General features: G+C 49.9%; 1 protein-coding gene across 1 annotated transcript in view; it reads left to right on the top strand.

The window, feature by feature from the left end:
• The window catches only part of PLA2G2C (phospholipase A2 group IIC), a 24,344-nt gene extending 3,807 nt beyond the window's left edge, over window positions 1-20,537 (top strand). The window contains 6 exon segments of the mRNA XM_047791444.1: window positions 7,922-8,222; window positions 10,311-10,430; window positions 14,429-14,531; window positions 16,296-16,398; window positions 20,208-20,251; window positions 20,253-20,537. Of these exon segments, the coding sequence (XP_047647400.1) occupies window positions 7,922-8,222; window positions 10,311-10,430; window positions 14,429-14,531; window positions 16,296-16,398; window positions 20,208-20,251; window positions 20,253-20,408 (827 nt within the window). The 3' untranslated portion in view covers window positions 20,409-20,537.

Genomic DNA, 20,537 nt, shown 5'->3' with positions numbered 1-20,537 from the left:
TCCAAGGGTATGTGGCTTGAAGTCTAAATGACCTCTCCAAGGGCTGGGCTGAAGGCAGGAGCTTCAGTTTCTTAGCAGCTTATCCCCAAAGAACAATTAGCCTCTTTTTGAACTAGCAACTTATAGATTTTGGAGTCCCCATGTCCTACTGTGTCGGCCCTCAGTCCCATTAGACCTGTTAATTGTGGTCATGGATAATCTTCAGGGAAAAGGTAAGCTGGGTGGGTCCTCTGGTAAAGAGGCCAAGAGGCTGGCACAGTTTGTCATGCCGCTTAACGATTCAGCTTCTTGAGAGGAGTGCAGGAGAGAAGTTTCCAGATAATGAAATTCACCCCTCGAAGTACAGCAATTAAAAAAAAAATTCTTTCCCCATATTATTGGAAAACCTCCAGAAGTGTATAGCCAACTTCCCAGTGTCCTTCAATGAAACATATCAAACATGGTAACTCACCTTGGCTACTGTTGATCAAGAGCTTTCGCCATCAGGGACTTGTTGAATCTTGCTGGCAATCCGTGGGGGTGGTGGTGGGGGCAGGATTATTGCCTCTACCTCCAGATGAAAACACTAAGGCTCAGGGAACAACAGTGGCTCTGCCAGAAAGTGGCTATCTCTGCACAATGCAACCTTTTCTCAGTGCCCAGAGGTCAGTCCCTGCGCTGGAGCCATCTGCCCAGCACTCCACCGCTTGCTACCATTTCAATCGGTCCCCTCTCTCCCTCACCTTCCTACTAAGAACAGCCACTCTTTTTTTTTCAGACCTGTTCAACTTCCAGGTCTGAGAAAAAGAGGCTGATACCTTGCTAGAATTTCGTCTAAAATAAGAGCATACAAACATGTGTCTGGAGGCTTGGGGTCATCTTTGCTTTCGTTTCCCCAGCTGTGTTTTGGGTAACTAAGATGCTTGTCACTCCAACCCACAGGTAAGCAAGAGAAGTGGTGAGGGGTTAGGGGTTGCTATCTTGGAGTCAGACGCACCTGGACTAAGTCCTGGCTCTGTCAATTTGCAGGGCAAAGTACCTAACCTCTGCCAGTCTCTAGTCCCTCAACCATGACCTGGGCTTGATCATCTCTGCCTCTTTGGGAGGATTCAAAGAGGATTCAAGGTGGTTGTCCATGTACCATGCTTAACCCCATTCTGGTCCTCCAGGCATTGTAGTTTTGTGTTCATTTCTGTGACTTGAAGCATGATAGGACTCTAATCATTCCTTCATTCCTCAAATATTTACTCCTGCCTCTCTCTCCATGCCTAGTTCTCTTTATCTACAAAAGGAGGATCATAACAGTACTTATCTAGCTGGGGGATATGAGGACTTAGTGAGTAAGTATATGTGACGTGCGCAGAAACTGTGCACTGTAGAGTGTACATGTGATACACATCTTACCAAACGTCATTGTCTTTAGTGCTAGTTTGTACTAGGCAGTGCGCTGCTTAGACTTGAGGTGAACAACATAGAATGACCTTCCTGACTCATGGATCTTGCAGGCTCTTGGCTGCTTATTTTCTCCATGAGGAAAAAAGCCAATCGATGTTTCATCACTGTCCACAGAAGATGAATGCGTGGGTCTGAGAAAGGAGCTCTTAGGGACCTGCCAACTTGTTGGCTGCTGTCCTAGAGGCTGACGTAGGAGTCATGGCCTTGCCCCCTAGCGTGTCTCCCCCTCATCAAGTCTCCGGCCTCTGCCCTGTCCTCTTGGCTTTGATTCAGCCTGTGCCAAAGCTCCCACGAGCAATCAGTCAAAAGGAGAGAACCATGTCTGCCTTGCCTAAGTCACAGCTATGTAGGTCAGTGTCTGTGAAAAAGCTGAGTAACCTTCAAATGCCACACAGGCAAGAGGTCTGGGCTGGGACCCCGGGCCAGGTCGTTCAGGCCCCCCTCACATGCTTCCTTCCTTTTGGAGATGAGTCCACTGCTCCTTCCTCTGAGCCCAAAGGCATTGATTGGCACAACCAGTAGAGCAATGCTTGTCACTCTTCACGGACTTAGCTTGGCCTCCCAGGACACAGAATCTGAGATGGAGAAGTGCATCGCCAGAGGCTCCCTGGAGAGACACCTGTGGGATGTGAACAATGCAAGACGGGGGAGAGGGAGAAGCCGACACACAGAGGCAGTTGCTGAGGCCACAGCTGGTCCCCCAGGAAGCTCTGGGCCTGGGATGGCCTTTCAGAGCTGTCTTGACAAGGCAAGGGGGGCTGGTGGCCCTTTATCTTTTTTTTAATTGAAGTATAATTGACATGCACTATCATGTGAACTTCAAGTGTACACCATAGTGAGTGACAAAATACACTATGAAACAAGCACCACATAAGGCTATTAACCATCTGTCACTATACAAAATTATTACAGTATTACTAACGACATTCCTTATGCTGTATATTGCAGCCCCATGACTTTTTTGTTGTTGTTGTCTTTTGTCTTTTGAGAGCCGCACCCGTGACATATGGAGGTTCCCAGGCTAGGGGTCGAATCAGAGCTATAGCCACCGGCCTATGCCACAGCCACAGCAACGCAGGATCCGAGCTGCGTCTGTGACCTACACTACAGCTCATGGCAATGCCAGATCCTTAACCCACTGAGCAAGGCCAGAGATCGAACCTGCGACCTCATGGTTCCTAGCCCATGACTTATTTTATAACTGGTAATCTGTACCTCTTAATCCCCTTCACCTATTTCATCAGATCCCTCCCTCCCCTCCTCCCCTCTGGCAACCACCTGTTTGTCCTCTATATCTGTGAATCCATTTCTGTTTTGTTTTATTTGTTTGTTTTGTTTTATTTGTTTGTTTTGTTTTTTTAGCTATCACCTTTAAGTGAACTCATATGGTATTTGTCTTTCTCTGTATGACTTATTTCACTTGGCATAATACCCATTGGGCTCATCCATGTTGTTGCAAATGGCAAAACTGTATTCTTTATGGCTGAGTAATATTCCACAAAATATATATTTAATTATATATATATCTCACATCTTTATTGTCAGTGGACGCTTAGTTTGCTTTCATATCTTGGCTATTATAAATAATGCTGCAGTGGATGTAGAGGTCCCTATGTCTTTCTGAATGAGAGTTTTGTTTTCTTTGGGTAAATACCCAGAAGTGGAATTGTTGAATCATATGGTAGTTCTTCTTTGAATTTTTTGAGGAAACACCATATGGTTTTCCACAGTAGCTGTACCAATTTACATTCCCACCAACAGTTCACAAGAGACCCCTTTTCTCAGCATCCTGGGGGTGGCCCTTTAAGTCGCCACCTTGGCCAGGGGCTACTCACCCTCCACCCCGACCCCTGCCATCCCCCCAGCAAGGTCACTGCCTTTGACCAGACAGTCCCTGCAGCAGAGGCAATTTCAGGTGAGTGAGTGTCAGGAACAGCTGATGTCCCATCCCTTAAAGGGGACCTGCTAGAGACTTTGCCCAGCATTCAGGAAACAAGGAGAGCCAAACATAGAATTGCTATGCACATGGGGCTTTTAATCTATATATGGTCTAAATTTACCTATTTGGTCTCTCCAGCCAGCTTGGAGTCTGTCCCCAGGCCGGGATCTTGTCTCATTAGAAAAACATACAGTTGGTGTTTTGTAAGAGTCTGTGCTAGCTCATTACTGGTACTGTACCCAGGTCCCTTTCTTTGTCTCTCCAAAGTGTCATCCCCTACTCTTTTGAAAGATATGAGTCCCTTCATCATTGGGCAAAACCATCATGGTTATTTTTTCACACTCAAAAGAGAAAAAGAAAGCCAGCCTGGAAAGATGGAACCTCATTTAAAAACATCCCTTGCAGCATCTGAAATGAAAGCTGGCTGGGACCAGTCCTGGTCAGGGCCCAGCCTCGCAGCATCCACCAGAATCTTGCCAGGGAGGGCAAAAATAGCAAAGGTACCTGATGAACCCTCCTAGGATGCTGCAGCAGGACCCTCATTTTGCAATTTTCCTGGGAAGCTTTGCCAGAGTGCAAAGCTAGCTGAAGCTCTCTACCTGCCAAACCCTCTAGGCTCCATTGAGCTATTGTTCATTCACCAAGTCCTGGCGTTATCAGATTTAGCCTGATTTTTGAGGAGGGACATTAAAAACCCCTTGTATTTAGGAGTTCCCGTCGTGGCGCAGTGGTTAACGAATCCGACTAGGAACCATGAAGTTGCGGGTTCGGTCCCTGCCCTTGCTCAGTGGGTTAACGATCCGGCATTGCCATGAGCTGTGGTGTATTGCCATGAGCTGTGGTGTAGGTTGCAGACGCGGCTCGGATCCCGCGTTGCTGTGGCTCTGGCGTAGGCCGGTGGCTACAGCTCCGATTCGACCCCTAGCCTGGGAACCTCCATAATGCTGCGGGAGCGGCCCAAGAAATAGCAACAACAACAACAACAACAAAAAGACAAAAGACAAAAAAAAAAAAAAAAACCTTGTATTTAAAGAGAGCAGTTGACCAGTCAGTGGGGGTTCCACATAATGTCGTGGGACCCTGAGGCCACATTACTTCTGCTGTCCTGTGGGAAGTATGTGTGCTACATACGCCATTCCCGTTGCTATTGCTGATATGAAGGGTGTGTTCTCCTGGACAGCATGTTATAGTGCCCAGCAGTTTTACTTGCATTATTTCAGTGGGTCCCCACAAGTCTGTGCAGCAGGGGGCTGTGTGAGCAGGAGGAAGTTATCCAAACTCTCTGGGCCTCAGCTTCTTTACCTCTAAACTGATGAAAAGAGCCTCTCAATTATTGGGAGAATGAAATAATGTCACACCCATGAAGCCCTTAAAGAAAATTGCACCTGACATTTACTCATTTCTTTTTTTTTTTTTTTTTAGCAAAGAATTTACTTTATTAGAAATAAAATTAGGAGCTCCCGTTGTGGCTCAGCAGTTAACGAATCTGACTATGAGGATGCGGGTTCAATCCCTGGCCTCACTCAGTGGGTTAAGGATCCGGCGTTGCTGTGAGCTGTGGTGTAGGTCAAAGGTGCAGTTCGGATCCCGCATTGCTGTGGCTGTTGGTGTAGCCTGGCAGCTACAGCTCTGATTCGACCCCTAGACTGGGAACTTCCATCTATCAACCCTCGGCTCTAAAAAGAAAAATATATAAATAAATTAATTAATTAAAATAAATTCTTGGGATGCAGTGATCTGCTAAGTGTTTTTTTTTCTTCTTTTTTTAAAAAAATTGAAGGGTAATTGATTTATAATGTTAGTTGCAGGTGTACAGCAAAGTGATTCAGTTATATACACACATATATACATATTCTTTTTCAGATTCTTTTCTGTTTTAGGTTATTACAAGATATTAATTATGGTTCTCTGTGCTATGCCTTGTCATTTATCTGTTTTATATATAGGAGCATGTATCTGTTAATCCCCAACTCCAAATTTGTCCTTCCCCCGCCTTCTTCTTTGATAACCATAAATTTGTTTTCTATGTCTGTGACTCTTTTTCTGTTTTGTAAATAAGTTCATTTGTATCTTTTGTTTCCCCTAGATTCCAACTAATTTCTTAATAAATAGTTGAAATTACTGATAGGCAGTTTTAGTCTCACTCTTTAGGAAAGGAAACAGAGATTTAGAGGAGTTCAGTTTATGCATAAGGTTCCAGAGTAACAGGGAGAGAAAACAAAGGGGAGTGCCTTGAAAATGGTTAGACTTTCCCTCGTTGCGTTTCCATCACGAACCACATAGCATTTGCCTGTGAACTTGGGAAAAGAGGAAATACTGACTCCTCAAAAGAGAAAAAAAAAAAAAAAATGAAGGGACCGTGTTGCCAAAGAAAGAAATTAAAACGACAACCAACTTGCATTTTTCAAACAATTGAACGCTTCTTATCTTTATATTTAGGCCTAAATACCCGAGGGGGTATCATATGCAGAGGTAATTAGGTTTGAAAAAGATCTCTTTGCGCTGAGCCCTCCCCTGAGGGTTTTTGAAGGCTGGTGCTGTGGCTGGGGGTTTCTCACATCCATGGTGGTTGGTGGATGGTGGATGGTTTCACACCCTCATTCTGGTTATTTCTCCCCACGCAGAAGTTCAGCTGGCAGAGCCCTTGAAAGCAGAGGAAGGCGTGATTATACGGCCTTGGACCCCCTGGTCTCCCCGGGAATGAAGGTCTTTGGGGTTCTCGTGGTCTTTGCCTCCTGTCGTAAGCAGTAACAGCTGTGAGAGCTCCAAGCCCCTGTCCTCCTGTCTGTGTGTCCGTGGCCCCTTCTCAGGTGGCATGGGGGGGAAGGCAAGTCAGGTGTCCCTCAAAACAGCATCAGCAGTGGAACAGGTCCCAGCCAGAGTCCTCCAGCTTCTGATTCTTCTGCAAAATGGGTTGATCCTGAGCCTGGGATCTCATAGGACGTCTAGGAAATCAGAGGTTGCTAATCATTTGCCGAGAGAGAGGGCAATTGACTGTTCATCACTCATACCATTTAGGAGTCTTTTTTTTTTCCTTTGGATGCTAGTTGCCTTTATTTAAAGTCGTGTGGATTCTAGAACAAAACGTGGCCATATGTCTAGCTAACCTAGGAATGATTGATTCTCATCAGAAGGGCATTCTTAAGGTGACTGATGGAATAATTAGTAATTATAAGTCAATGCTACCAGGAGATCAGATTATATACCTCTGCAAAGTAAAAAAGAGCTTACCAGGAAACAGTGTTGGGTCCGTTGGAAAACTCTTTGACTCTTTGGTTTGATTTGTTGCGTAGAGATTTGCCCAAATCCATTGTTCTATCTGTCTCAGCTGTGAAGCAATAACTTTTGGATCCCTAACTCAAAATGTCAAAAATGGGGTTCCCAGTTCCCTTAGTGATGAAATTTACAGTTTTCAACATCATGGTGTTAGAGGTGGGACCCATATATAGAAAGGGCCACTTCTGTAGCCCACAGTGTACCCCAAGAGCAATGGCTGAGTGTAGTTCCACCTCTCCCCAGGGGCTGCTCGGGCAGCAGAGACCACCGCCACCCCCACTTCAGCCTCCTCTATGGTGCTTTGTGACCACGAGGCATCCAAAATCACAGTACAAGATGGGAAGGCTCCTGGGAAATTTTTCCCAATCCCCTATCTTTGGTATTCTTCTGCAAATTCATATTTTATTGTAAAATTAATATATGCTTATAATTAAAAAGTAAAACAAGTAAGTGCAGAGTCATGAGATAAAGCCCCATCTTATCCTTCCCAAACCCTAATCTTTTTCCTACACCGTGATGTAACCACTCTTTAAGAATTTGATATACATTCTTCCAGATCTTTACACACCTATATGTCAATCATTCCAATAGATGGAGTTCCCTTGTGGTGCAGTAGGTTAAGGATCCAGTGTTGTCACTGCAGTGGCTTGGGTCTCTGCTGTGGTGCGGTTCAGTCCCTGGCCTGGGAACATCCACATGCTGTGGGCAAGAACACAAAAAAAATTCCAGTAGAAAAGTCATACATGTGCATTGTAAAAATATATATATCAGACAGCATAAAAGTATTTAAAGTAAATGTTGCCTGTTTTTTTTTCCTCCACCTACTTCCTCAATGTCATTGCCTAGTGATATTGCTATTAAAAGTAGTATGTTTTCAAGACATCATTTAGTTATTATCTCCCTGTCAGTGGGCATGTGGGTAGTTTCCAATTTTTTGATATCACAAATAATGCTGCAGCAAACATTTGTGTGTGTGTTTCTCTTACTTACCTAAGCATTACTTGCCATTAAAATAAAAGAGTGGATAGAGGGCAACCTTTTCTATCTCAGAAGTAATTTTTTTCTCCTGTGAGATTGTAAATGCCCAATACATTTGCAAGGACTGGCATTTCTGGCTTTGAACGCTTCTCATTCCTGTTTCACATCAGACCTTCCTGGGATGGTGGTTTTTTACCTTGAGGGGAAGACTGGAGTTGACAGTATTGTCCTGAATATCCTGGAAGCTGGGTTCTCATCCTGGGCCGGCGAGAAGCTAGCCGTGTGAAGTGGCAGCTCTGACCCGGTCTTCTCCCACATTAAAGGGGCTATGCCCAGGCACCGCATTCAGGGGTCTCCTCGTTCCGAATGCTCAGCGCTCTGGTGCGGAGACCAGAAGCAGCATCGTTCTCATCGTGCCTTCTCTTCTTCCCCTTATTTTCTCCTTGGCAGTGCTGGCCCCCACCCAGAGCAGCTTCTGGCAGTTTCAAAGGATGGTCAAACACATCACAGGGTGGAGTGCCCTCTGCTCATATTACGGATATGGCTGCTACTGTGGGCTTGGGGGCAAAGGGACCCCTGTGGATGACACTGACAGGTGACTGCCACGGCTCCCGGCCTCCTGACCTTTGACTTGTGTTGAAATCCAGGCTTGGAGAGAGAGGGGGTGTTAGGACTTGCATTGCAAAGACCCGAAACCAATTCTGGTGAGCCTGAGCACCAGAAAGAAACGGATGGGAGAGAGAGGAGGCCTGGAGCAACTGGGGCTGCCTAGGGCCACGTTCCTCAGGCCCGCCTGTGGTTGACTGCTCTGCAGGCACCATCTGGAAATGCTTCGTAATTTTTGAACAGGGAGCCCTGCGTTTTCGTGTGGCACCAGGCTTTGCAGAGCATGTGGTCAGCCCTGCTCAGAGCTCTAGAAAGGTTTTTGGTTCTCATCCCTCATGGCAAACACAGCCTTCTTCTCTCAGCCCCCCAAGGTCTTAGGATTACAGGTGTGGCACTACTGACCCTCTGTCACCCAGTTCTGATTCCATATTCCAGGAGAGAGAATCTGAGTGGCCCGGTTTGGAAGCATTGTCCATCTGCATGAGGACACATGGCACAAACTCGGCTGCCAGGGCGTCCGTCTAAGGATGGGGGTGGGGGAGTGTGAGTGCCCAGAAAAAGTGGAGATTGGTATAATCGGGGAGGGAACGGGGACGTAGGAAACAGGATGCTTTGTGTGTCTGTTTTATTTGAAGAAACAAGAAGCAAGATGTTCTTGGCCACTCTCGCCGTAGTCTGGATAAACACGCCCCCACTGCGGGGCCTGAGTATCACCCCCAGAGCTTGACTCCTCTGGGTTGGGCTTATGAGACCACAGAATATTCCAGCTGGAAGGACCCCGGGGCCCTGGAAGGGACCTGACGATGATGAGATGCCTGTCATGTGCTGAGCCCTGGGATTGGTTGTTGTCACGCAGGGTCTGTTTCATCCTCCAAGGCCAAGGCCATGCCATCATCCCCATACGGCAATGAGGGGGAGGACCCACTAAACAAACAGACAGAGCCCAAAGCCACACAGCCCCTGCGTGACAGGGTCAGCATTTGAACCAGGACTTGCTTGTTTTATTTATTTATTTATTTATTTATTTATTTATTTATTTATTTATTATCTTTTTGCCTTTTCTAGGGCCACATCCATGGCATGTGGAGGTTCCCAGGCTAGGGGTCTAATTGGAGCTGTAGCCGCCAGCCTACGCCAGAGCCGCAGCAACGCAGGATCCGAGCCGCATCTGCAACCTACACCACAGCTCACAGCAACGCGGGATCCTTAACCAACTAAGGCCAGGGATCGAACCCACAACCTCATGGTTCCTAGCTGGATTCGTTAACCACTGCTCCACGACGGGAACTCCTAGGACTTGCTTTTTCAAAGTCCAGGCCTTTTGACGCTCTGTGCCTCTCCTCCCAAGTCCTAAGGCTGATGAGAATTTCAACACTATGTGCCAGAGATGACAAGTGGCCAAGAGCCCACATGCAGATGGGGATGGGGTTGGTGAGCGAGGAAGACTGGGCATCCAGCCCAGGGCATTAGCCAGAGGCCGCTTCTCTTCATATCTTAGATTCCGGTCCCCGGTCTGTGTGTTTCTGACACTCCAACTTGGTTGAGAAAGTGGGCCAAGGCGGTCCCCCAGCTGTTTGCTCTCCTGCCATGTGTCCTCCCCTCCCCCCAGCCTCCTGGCCACCTCTGAGCATCGAGAGAGCAAGGACAGAAGGGTCACATGTGATGCGCTGACACTTGTCCCCTCAGAGCCTCTCCCAGAGTAGGGCACAGAGTCAGGGCTCAGTCGAAAGCCCTTACATGAATGACTGAGTCCCCGGGACCCAGACGTGTCCTGACTGTCATTTACCAGCCCTTTGATTTGGGGAAATTCACCTCGGCATGTCATCTCCTCCTCTGTAAAATGGGGACAAGGAATAAAATGGGGACAACGATTGCACATCACAGGGTTACTGCGAGGCGCTCGGGAGACAGCAGTGGGTACAGAAGGGGCTTTTTACGATTCTTCATCTTATCAGGCATTTCCCTGCCTGCCTTCTGCACCTCCTCACCCTGGGGAGGAGGCCAGGTGGTCCATTCCAGCTGCTTCCCCGGGACCACGCTCAGGAAAGCCCCTTGCCTCCCTCCATCTGGCCCCCAGGTGCTGCCTGACCCATGACTGCTGCTATGAGAGGCTGAAACAGCTCGGCTGCCAGCCCGTGTTGAACGGCTACCAGTTCCATGTAGTCAGCTGGACCGTGGTCTATGAGTTGCCTTCTCTGTAAAGAATGTCTTTGAACCTGGGTCTGCCTTCCCTCCTTCCTTCTGTATTAATTTATGGCTGCATCCACAGCATATGGAAGTTCCCTAGGGATTGTATCCAAGCTGCAGCTGCAGAAACACCTGCACCTGGCTGGGAATCGAACTCACGCCCCTGCTGCAGTCAAATTCTTAACCCACTGTACCACAGGGGGAACTCCTGAACCTGGAATTTTCTTTGAGATCAGCTTTGTGGGCCCAGAGAACTTTGGGGAAATGAGATTTTTCCCAAGTGCTTTGGGATGCAGAGTGGCTATTCCCAGAATCAGATTTTCTTGGGGGTCCCACCTCTGTCCCTACCTGGTCTTCTCTGCTCACTGTGGTGCCTCCAGCAGCCTCTGGAGTGCGGGGTGCGGGGCACAGAGCACAGTACCCGGCCAGGATATTGCACATACTCAATCAATAGTTGTTGACTCGAGATAACATTGAGTTTTGCAGCTTCGCTTGGCAGCTGTTGCTGTTGAGAACATTCTTCCTGATGTCTGCCATGTGCTAACAAAGCAGCTCGGCTGTCTTTCAGTTGATCAAATATTTGGGCAGGGTAACTGCATGCCAAGCACTGGGAGAGGTGCTGTGGGGGACACCGAAGTAAACAGGAGGGGACAGGGGAAGGGAACCCATGTGTCATCGAGGCCATTCAAGGAGAGGGGCAAAGGACAGGGGGTGACAAGGACTAGTATCCAGCAGATGGAGAGCTCCCGATATCCCAGAGCACGTTCTGGGGCTGCTGGGGTCAGGGGTGCGCAGGGCGAGTTTGGTCTAAAGAGCAAGTTCGTTTACAGGTGCTGGACCACTGCCTTCTCCGGAAGGACATTAATTAATTCAGCAGGGCTGGGGGTTTGAATGCTGCTTGGAGCGTGTGACTTACCTTCTGCTTGGCCCTGTGGAGTTACACGACCCACTATGCTCCCTTCGTGTTTTACTCACAGTGCTCAGTGTGTCCTGGAGACCACCTGTGTCCTCCCAGGTCAGGGGACCTCCTCCCTCCCACTCATCTCCCAGCGCCCCAACCCAGGGCTCGGGCTCCAGATATTCCCAGAGTTAGGATGAAGCAGGTTCCGTGGTTCCAGGGTGAGCGCTGAAATGGGGTGGGCCAATGGCTCAGACCCCTGCAGACGGGGTTGTGGGGGAGAGGCTTTAGCAGGGTCTGCTCCTCACCCCCCCTCCACATTGCCCACGGGGAGGGAACCCCCCTTTGCCCATGTGCTGGAGCTCCCTGGGCGTGACCACCCTCAGGCCCAATGCAAGGTGTCTCTCTGTGAGGCCCCCAAAGCCACATCCAGGAGCTAGGAAGGGGTCAAGGTCTAGAGGAGGAGCAGGAGAGAGGCACAGGAGGAGGTTGTCCCCAGAGTGTTGTTTGCTTGGGCACATGATGCCTTCCGACCGCCTCCTCCCATCCTGGTTGGCCTGACCTGGTGGGGGGCAGGGGGCGAGCCTGGCTGCTGGTTGCTGGGCGGGGGGCATGCAGAAAAGAGCCCCCTGACTCTTCACAGCCCGGGCTCCCTGTTTCGCTTTTGCTTGGTTTCTTCTCACCTCTTTTCTTCTTGATCTCAGTATCTGTCATGTCAAGAGTAGCCTTAAAATGATTGAAATGGCATGACTTTTAGAGAAAATATACTGAAAGAGCTTTCTCCTTTGATGCCCCCACAAAGTCCAGGGACCGAGGAAAGGGGCAAACGGTGCCAAGGGAGAGAAGTGGAATTTCAATAGGTGCAAAGGACCTTCCCGCTCTGTGGCCCCAGGCCCAGACCCATCCTCCTTTCACTGCTCCCGTGGGCAGGCCTTATTCCTGGGGCATCTGGCCCGGGCACTTTGTCCCTGGAGAACCTTCCTTATCAGCCCTCTTCCACCTCCCACATGGGGACCAGAGCCACAGCCTAGGCGGGACCCCAGGAGATGGAGGAGAGCGACCTGGGGGCAGAGGCTGGAACCCTAGGAGCTGGCGCAGGAAGCATCCTCTGCTTGGCACATCATGCTGGGTGGTGGAGGTGTGGGTAGGGACTGGGAGCTGGACTGGAAAGTCTGTGACCTGGGCCGTGCTTTGGGCAGAGGCTGTCCCCTTGCCAAGCCAAGCAGCAGTGGCTCCTGAAGCTTGACCAAGGCCACCAAGTCCAGCACCTTGCTTAGGGAGTTGGCTTCCCCATCCCCACCAGGCCACCAGTGTCCCCCTCCTCAGCTGACCCAGCCAGTGAGTGCCAGGCTGACCCTCTGTCATCCCCACCCCCACTCTGCCAAGCCCCTGTCTCCAGGAACAGGGCTGGAAGCTGGATGACCCGATGTCTAATCCTGCATCTGCTGCTGATATGTGCTGAGACCCCCATGAGCCTATACACATCCATCTGCTTGCCTAGTACCAACTGAGCACCCACTGGGTACCCATCCAGGGCCAGCGTTGTGCCAGGACCAGGGACACAGCACAAAGCAGCCCCAGGCCCTGCTGTCCTGGCGTTCCCCAGAGCTGGAGGAGCCCTTGGAGATCATCCAAGCCATCCCCTCACTATAGCAATGGGGAGACTGAGGCCCAGGGAGGGGAAGGGTTTGATCCAAGTAACAGGCAAGATGAAAGCCCATGTGTCTCAAGACTTCCCAGTGCTCTGGAACACACTGCTGGCTGGAGTTGTCTGGGCCTCAGTTTCTTCATTCATCAAATAGGTGCAGTAACAACTGAGTTCCTTAGCATCTGACAGCTGCTTTACACTTGGCACCTTTGCAGTGGGCACTCTTCTTCCCATTATCGAGGAGGACCCTGAGGCTCAGAGGGGTTAACTGAAAAGGCCAAGATCACACAGCCAGGGAAAGAAGAGCTGGGTTTCAGACCCAGGTCATCTGACCCCAGCCGGAGCTCCCGCCTCATACCACCCTCTCCCGTGGCATGGGGCTGCCAGGAGGGCCATGGGGATGTGCTTGACTGAGGGTCCACACAGTGCAATTATCTATAGCTTCCATGTCAGAATGTTCAGCCCTGGCCCCGGGGGCAAAGAAAAGCAGAAGGGGCTTGCCCCTCTGTCATGCCCCAGATCTTTCTGTTCTATGCTCCTTGCGAAGAGGCCCAGAGAGAGCTCATGCTTTCGAGTCAGGCATAGCTGGGCATGGATCCCAGCTTCCCTTTTGTTTTTTAGCTGGATAATTGCACAACCACCCTGGGCCGTAGTCTCCTCATCTGTAAAATGGAGACACGTACCAGCACTTCATAAGATCATCCTGGGGATTGACTCAAGTAACCCAACTCAGAGGTCTGACCCATAGCGGGTGCTTTGTTAACGCCCTTCCTTCTAGAAGTTGAGATTGCTTGGAAGCATCTCCTCTGCATTCGCTTCCCCTTGAGCTAATGTCATGAACCTTTTAGAGGATCAAAGCTCCCCTGCCCTAGTTTTACTGCAGTTCAAAGAGCTGCCTTGCAAGGGTTAACTACCTCCCCAGCCTTCCAGTTCTGGAATCCTGCACCCAAGCCTGGTCCCAGGTTGCCTAGCAACCAGCAGCTGCTCTGGGTTGCAGTTGGTGTGAGCAGAGAAGGAAAAGCAGAAAAACAAGTTGGTTTGTCCCCGCCTCTAAATGTCACTGCGAGATCAGTGCACAGGAAGGCCTGGAACCCAAGCCCTGGGGCCAATTTGCCGAGTGGTGAAGGCTGCCCTCGGGCAACCAGGGAGGTGGTTACCCCTCTTCCATAAGTACTTGGCATCTGCAAGGGACTTTAAGATCCACTAGGGGTGTTGACCCCTCCACTCACAAATGCGTGCAGGGAGGAGCCTGGCAGGAGGGCAGCAGAGCCTGGGTTCCAGCCACACGCACCGCTCTCACCTCCATCACTGAGCCTGTGACTTCTGCCTCTGCCAGAGGGGGAGGGTGAACAAAGTAACCCCTGGAATTTGTAGCTTGCAAAGATCTCTCTCCTTTGCCACTGAGTTTATTCCTGACAACAACACCTCTGCTCGCTGACACGTCACCCTTTTCCCCTCCCAGCATCTGTCTCTACCTGACAACACCTCGTTTACTTTGCTGTTATCTTGGGCATCGACTCTTCCCTCAACTAGAATGCGAGTTCCAGGAGAGCGGGGAGCACTGGGTGGGCGGGCGGGTGGGGGGATGCCCATTCTCATAGACCCAGAGAGAAGAATGCCAGAGCTAGGCCATGTGGGGTCCAATTTTTCGGACCTGTACCCCTGCTTCTTAGCCAAAGGACAGAAAGGCGTTAGGAGCTCAATGCTCATTTGTGTGATGAGTGAATGAATGAAAGAGACTCATGAAATAGTCAGTGCAAGTATTTCTACCCTCATTTGAAAGCCGAGGAAAGAGGCTCTCAGAAAGGAATACTTGCCTGAGATGCTACAGCAGATCTGGACCAACAACCTGATTCCCTGTTTCCTGGGATGGGGCCCCTTTCACTGCTCCGCAGGCCTCCTTAAGTCCAGTCAGTAAGACAAAGAGCGACGGTGCCTTGACGGCGTGTTTGGGGCTGAAGATCTGCAAAGAAAAGACAAACTTCCGGAGTTCCCATTGTGGTGCAGCGAAAACGAATCCGACTAGGAACCATGAGGTTGCCGGTTCGATCTCTGGCCTTGCTCCGTAGGTTAAGGATCCGATGTTGCCATGAGCTGTGGTGTAGGTCACGGATGCAGCTTGGATCTGGCATGGTTGTGGCTATGGCTGTGGCTGGCAGCTATAGCTCCGATTAGACTCCTAGCCTGGGAACTTCCATATGCTGCGGGTGTGGCCCTAAAAAGCAGAAAAAAAAAAAAAAAAAAGAACAAACTTCCTTCCTGAAAGGAACTTGTGAGAAGGGAAGGAGGCAGCTAATAAAATATTCAGAAAGAAGGGCACTCAGGTAGTGACAAGTGCTCTACACATCTAAAATAAGGCAAGGACCTAAAGGGTGGGGTGGCAGTGAGAAGGGAGGATGGCTACTTTATGTGGCCAGGGAAGGCCTCTCTAAGGAAACGGCCATTAGCCAGCGGGGTAGAGGCAGGAGGGAGGACAGCAGAGACTGGGCATCGTACCAGAAATGAGTTTGATGGGGCCTGGTGGTGGGGTAAGGGCCCCCCTTCAATTGCAGGTTAAAGCAGGAAGTGATAGATCGATCGCTCTGGCCCCTGAACAGAGAAGTTGGGGAGCCAGGGAAGAAAGAGGGGGAGCCATGAGTGGGGTGTTCTGGTCACGCTAGGGAGAAGCTACCATTGCGTGGATTGGTGGGGGTGGGGGGAAGTGTCAGACAGCTGGCTGGGTCTAGGAGATAAGTTGATGGGACCTGCCGATGAGTGAGATGTGGGCTTTGAAGGAAAGGGAGGCTGAGGCTGGCATTTATGGTCTGAGCAGCCATGGATAAGGGTGCCTCTAGGCGCCTGTGCAGAGTGGGCAGAGCAGACTCTGAAGACACAGCAAGAGCCCAGCCTGAGCCATGTTGGGCTTGGGATACATATCTGACAACCAAGGAGGAGTCAGGTGAACACAAGCAGACGGACCTCTAGAGCTTAAGGGAGCCGTCTGGGCTGGGGTGGGAACTGGGAGAGCCCTTGGTGCTCAGATGGTATTTAGAACCCTGAGATTAAATGAGAGCCCCCAAGAAGAGGGTTTAGAGACCAGGACAGAAGCGGGGGAGGGGGTGCAGGCGGCTGGAGGCCTGGAGGGTGGTCTGGGTTGGCCCAGGCAGGGACGGAGACCTGGTTTGTTCCCTTAGGGGAAGGCTATTTCATGGAATGAGAAAGAATAGCCTGAAGCTGTCAATTCCACTCTCCGGGTCTCAGTTTCCTCATCACCAAACTAGAGGGTGCAGGATCTGGTTTGCGGCTGATTTTTACACGAGGACTTCCAATCATGGGGTTTCTCCGGCCAGGGCTGCCTCTTCTTCCACCCCCGGCTGATTCTACCATGGCTGCGGGACGTCCACTACCACCGACCACTGCTCCAGATCTCCCGAAGCCCTGGGGCCTGGGCAGGTACTTAGATGTAAAATAAACATCGGGAGAGAATTATTCTCCACACTTTGGAAGGGAGGAGAAGACAAAGCGAGAAAGGGAGGAGTGAAAGGAAGAAGGAGGTTTGATGACGTGAGATGGAAGAAGGAACTGATGGAGGAGGAGGAGAGAGGAACAGAGAGATAAACAGAGAGAGAGGAGGACCAGAAAGAGGAGAGGGTGAGAAGGTCCCACTTCTGGTCTCCAGAGAGGCAGCCCAAGGCGCCAGGCCCTTTGGGAGGAAAGTGAGGTTGTGTGGGCCCAGACCCTGCCCCTAGGTAGCTGTGGGCACTACCCCCCCACCCCCCACCGCCCCCAAGAGCACTGGCCCCTGCAGACCATGGCTGCCCCGGGAGGAAAGCAAGGGGCCTGCTGGGCACAGCATAGGTGAGAGACCTGGAACAGGTGGGACAGGGGCTCTCAGAGCGTCCCTGGGGGAGCTAGGGCCTGATGGTCTTATTTTACTTTATTTTAGGGCGACTTTATTTTATTTTGCTTTTTAGGGCCACAACCGAGGCATATGGAGGTTCCCAGGCTAGGGGGCGAATCAGAGCCTCAGCTGCTGGCCTACATGACAGCCACAGCAACGCGGGATCCAAGCCGAGTCTGGGACCTACACTACAGATCACGGCAACGCTGGATACATAACCCAATGAAGGGGGCCAGGGATCGAACCCATGACCTCGGGAAACTAGTCAGGTTCATTGCCACTGAGCCCGATGGGAACTCCCTCATGGGTCTTTTTTTTCTTCTCTTTTTGGATGTTTTATGTTTATTATTTATTTATTTAAGATGGGTCTTTTTTAAACGTAATTTTATTGGATTATAGTTGACTTACAATGTTGTATTAGTTTCAGTTGTACAGCAAGGTGAATCAGTATGTAAATATATCCATTCTTTTTTCCCATATAGATTATTACAAAGTATTGTGTAGATCTTCCAGTAGGTTCTCATTAATCATCTATTTAATTTAATTTATTTTATTTATTTTTGCTTTTTATGACCATACGCACAACATATGGAAGTTCCCAGGCTAGGGGTCCGAATGGGAGCTGCAGCTGCCGGCCTACGCCACAGTCACAGCAACACCAGATCCAAGCCACATCTGCAAACTACACTGCAGCTCACAGCAATGCCAGATCCTTAACCCACCGAGCGAGGCCAGGGATTGAACCTGCGTCCTCATGGATACTAGTCGGGTTCGTTACCACTGAGCCACGGTGGGAACTCCAATCATCTGTTTTATACAGTAGTTGAGTATATGTTATTCCCATGCTCCCAATTCTTCCCTCCCCCCAGACAGTTTCACCTATGGTGCCCATAAGAACTTATTTATAAAACAGAAACGATCTCACGGATTTCAGAGCTAATCTTTTGATAACCACAGCTGATAGGCCTTGAAGAATTTTCACTGACAGAGGAGGGGGAGGGTGCAAGGGCAAAGGTGACCCAGGCGCCAGGAACAGTGGGAGGTGCAGGCACCATCCCTGGCACATTTCCTGAGGGTGATTGGAGAGGTACAGCTGAGGCGTAGGGTGGGTGTCAACGCGTCTTGAGAAATCCAGGCTCCAGTGAGATGTGGGAGGACAGCTTCCTGCAGGCGTTGCGGACTTCAGAGAGGGAGAGAGGCAAACAAACAGACTGTAGGCAGCACGGGTCCAACTTAAAAGGGCCCTTCTTTTTCTATCATGTGAAGCTAAGGGTGCATGGTCATAACAATAAGCATTTATGTGCCAGACACATCCTGACCACTCCATCTGAAACAACGAAATCCTTACAACAATCCTGTGAAGTAGACATCATTTATTTTTGACACTATTGATTTTTTTTTAAATGAAGTTAAGGTTGATTTACAATGTTGTGTTAGTCGAAACTATTGTTTTTGATCACCATTTTATAAGAGATGCTGAAGCTAACTTGCCCAAGGTCAACACACTAGGGAGTCTGGCTCCCTTGCTTGTTCACCCCCAACCCTCAAAAGACATCCCCCCCCGCCCCACCACACACACAGGTACTATAGCTCTGACTGCTAAATAAAAAGATCCCCATCTAGTGGTCACTTAGCCACAGTGCAGACACTCAGTCCCGAAGGCCCATGGAGCCTTCAGTGCATTTATTCAATGATGGTTTGTTGAGCACATACTATGTGCCAGCATCTATTCTGCATGCTGGAATACTGGGAGGGACAAGACAGACAAATTTCCAGCCTTACAGAGCTCATGCTTTGTCGATGAGAGACAGAAACAAGCAAGTAAACAAACATGAGAAAAGTTGTGAAAAGTTCAATGAGTCAAACAAACAGGGATGTGAGAGAGAGAGAGTGGCTGAAGACAGCTTTAGCTCAGGTGGTCAGAGAGAGCCTCTCTAAAGATTTAAATTTGGCCAAGACCCAAGGGTGAGATGGATTCAGCCACTTGAAGATCATGGAAAGAAGAGTTTTAGACAAAGAAAATAGCAAAAGCAAAAGCCCTGGGACAAGACTGAGCAAGAGAAGTCCCATGAGGATTCAGGTTCGATCCATGGCCTTTCTTAGTGGGTTAAGGATCTGGTATTGTTGCAAGCTGTGGTGCAGTTCACAGATGTGGTGTTGCTATGGTGGTGGTGTAGGCCGGCAGCTGCACCTCTGATTAGACCCCTGGGCTGGAAACCCATATGCTGCAGATGTAGCCGTAAAAAGAAAAGAAGAAAAAAAGACTGAGCAAGACATGTGACATAACGAGTCCAGCATTCCTGGAGCAAAGTGAAGGTAAGAGAGTGGAGGACTGAGAGGATGGAGAGGCATGCCCTGCTTTGGAGCCCATGGCAAGGATTTGGGGTGTCTTCCCCACATAGTGGGAAACCACAGCAGGGCTTTCAGCAGGATTGTGAACCTGGTCAATTTACCTTTAAAAAGGGCCATGTCTATTTCCTTTCATTAGGGAGGAAAAGCTGGTGATGACAGGGATTGGGGTCATGGCCAGGAAGATGGAGAGAAGAGGTCAGACCATGAATGATTTTAAACATAGAGACACCAGTGGAGCTTTGGGTGGACAGGATGTGAACGGCAAAGGAGGGGAGGAATCAAGATTGGCTGCTAGTTTTCTGGGAGGAGCCAAAGAGTGTGGGTGAAGGACTGGCTTGGCTGCTGGAGGGAGCACTTAGATCAAGAGCCTCCTTTGGGAAGGCGCCTGAGATGCTCAAGTGAGATGCCAGGTGAGCTGTTGGAAATGGGAGATGAGATCTGAGAAAATGGGTCCCATGTCCTTGGCCTGTCTACTGTCCAAGGGCACTGACCCGGGGCCCCTCTGTGCAGCCCCTTCTCTCGTTTCCTTGCAGGCATCTCCTCCCTGGCATGTCCAGGTGTGGTAGGGAAGGCTTTGGGGACAAAGGAAAAGGACTCCTTTCCTTTCTGTTTCCTTTACCTTCTGTTTCTCTCTCTCTCTCTCTCTCTCTCTCTCTCTCTTTAGGGCCGTACCTGAGGCATATGGAAGTTCCCAGGCCAGAGGTCAAATTGGAGCTGCAGCTGAGGCCTATGCCAGAGCCACCACCACACTGGACCTGAGCTGCATCTGCAACCTAAGCCACAGTTTGTGGCAATATCGCATCCTTAACCCACTGAGCAAGGCCAGGGATCGAACCTGCATCCTCGCAGAGACTACATCAGGTCCTTAACCCGCTGAGCCACAGCAGGAGCTCCTCCTTTCTGTTTTCAACCCTTGACCCCTTGCAGCACACTCCCCATTCTCCCCAACCTTAGATCCAAACCCTGGGGATGGCTGGAAGCGCCCCTGTGACCCTCTGTCTCTCTGCAGGTGAATGTGCCCTTAGTCCTGGTGCCAGCTGCCTCTGTGGTGCAGAGGGCCTGTGAGTGTGACAAGCAGTATGCCTACTGCTTCAAAGAGAACCTGCCCACCTACGAGAAAAACTTCAAGCACTTCTCTGGGCCTGTTGTGGCAGGCACAAGCTCCAATGCCAGGAATGCCACAGGGTCCCTTAACCCTTGGACTGGCTAAGTCACTCCTTTGTCACTTGGCATCAGAGGGCTGGAGACCAACAGTGGAAAAGATAAAATCCTGGCCTTTGATGGAGGGAGACAGACCATAAATATACACATAAATAGATGATATATTCCAAAAGCAGTA

The sequence above is a fragment of the Phacochoerus africanus genome, chromosome 8, assembly GCF_016906955.1.
Source record: "Phacochoerus africanus isolate WHEZ1 chromosome 8, ROS_Pafr_v1, whole genome shotgun sequence".
NCBI lineage: Eukaryota > Metazoa > Chordata > Mammalia > Artiodactyla > Suidae > Phacochoerus > Phacochoerus africanus.
This window is presented reverse-complemented; position numbering and strand designations above follow the sequence as displayed.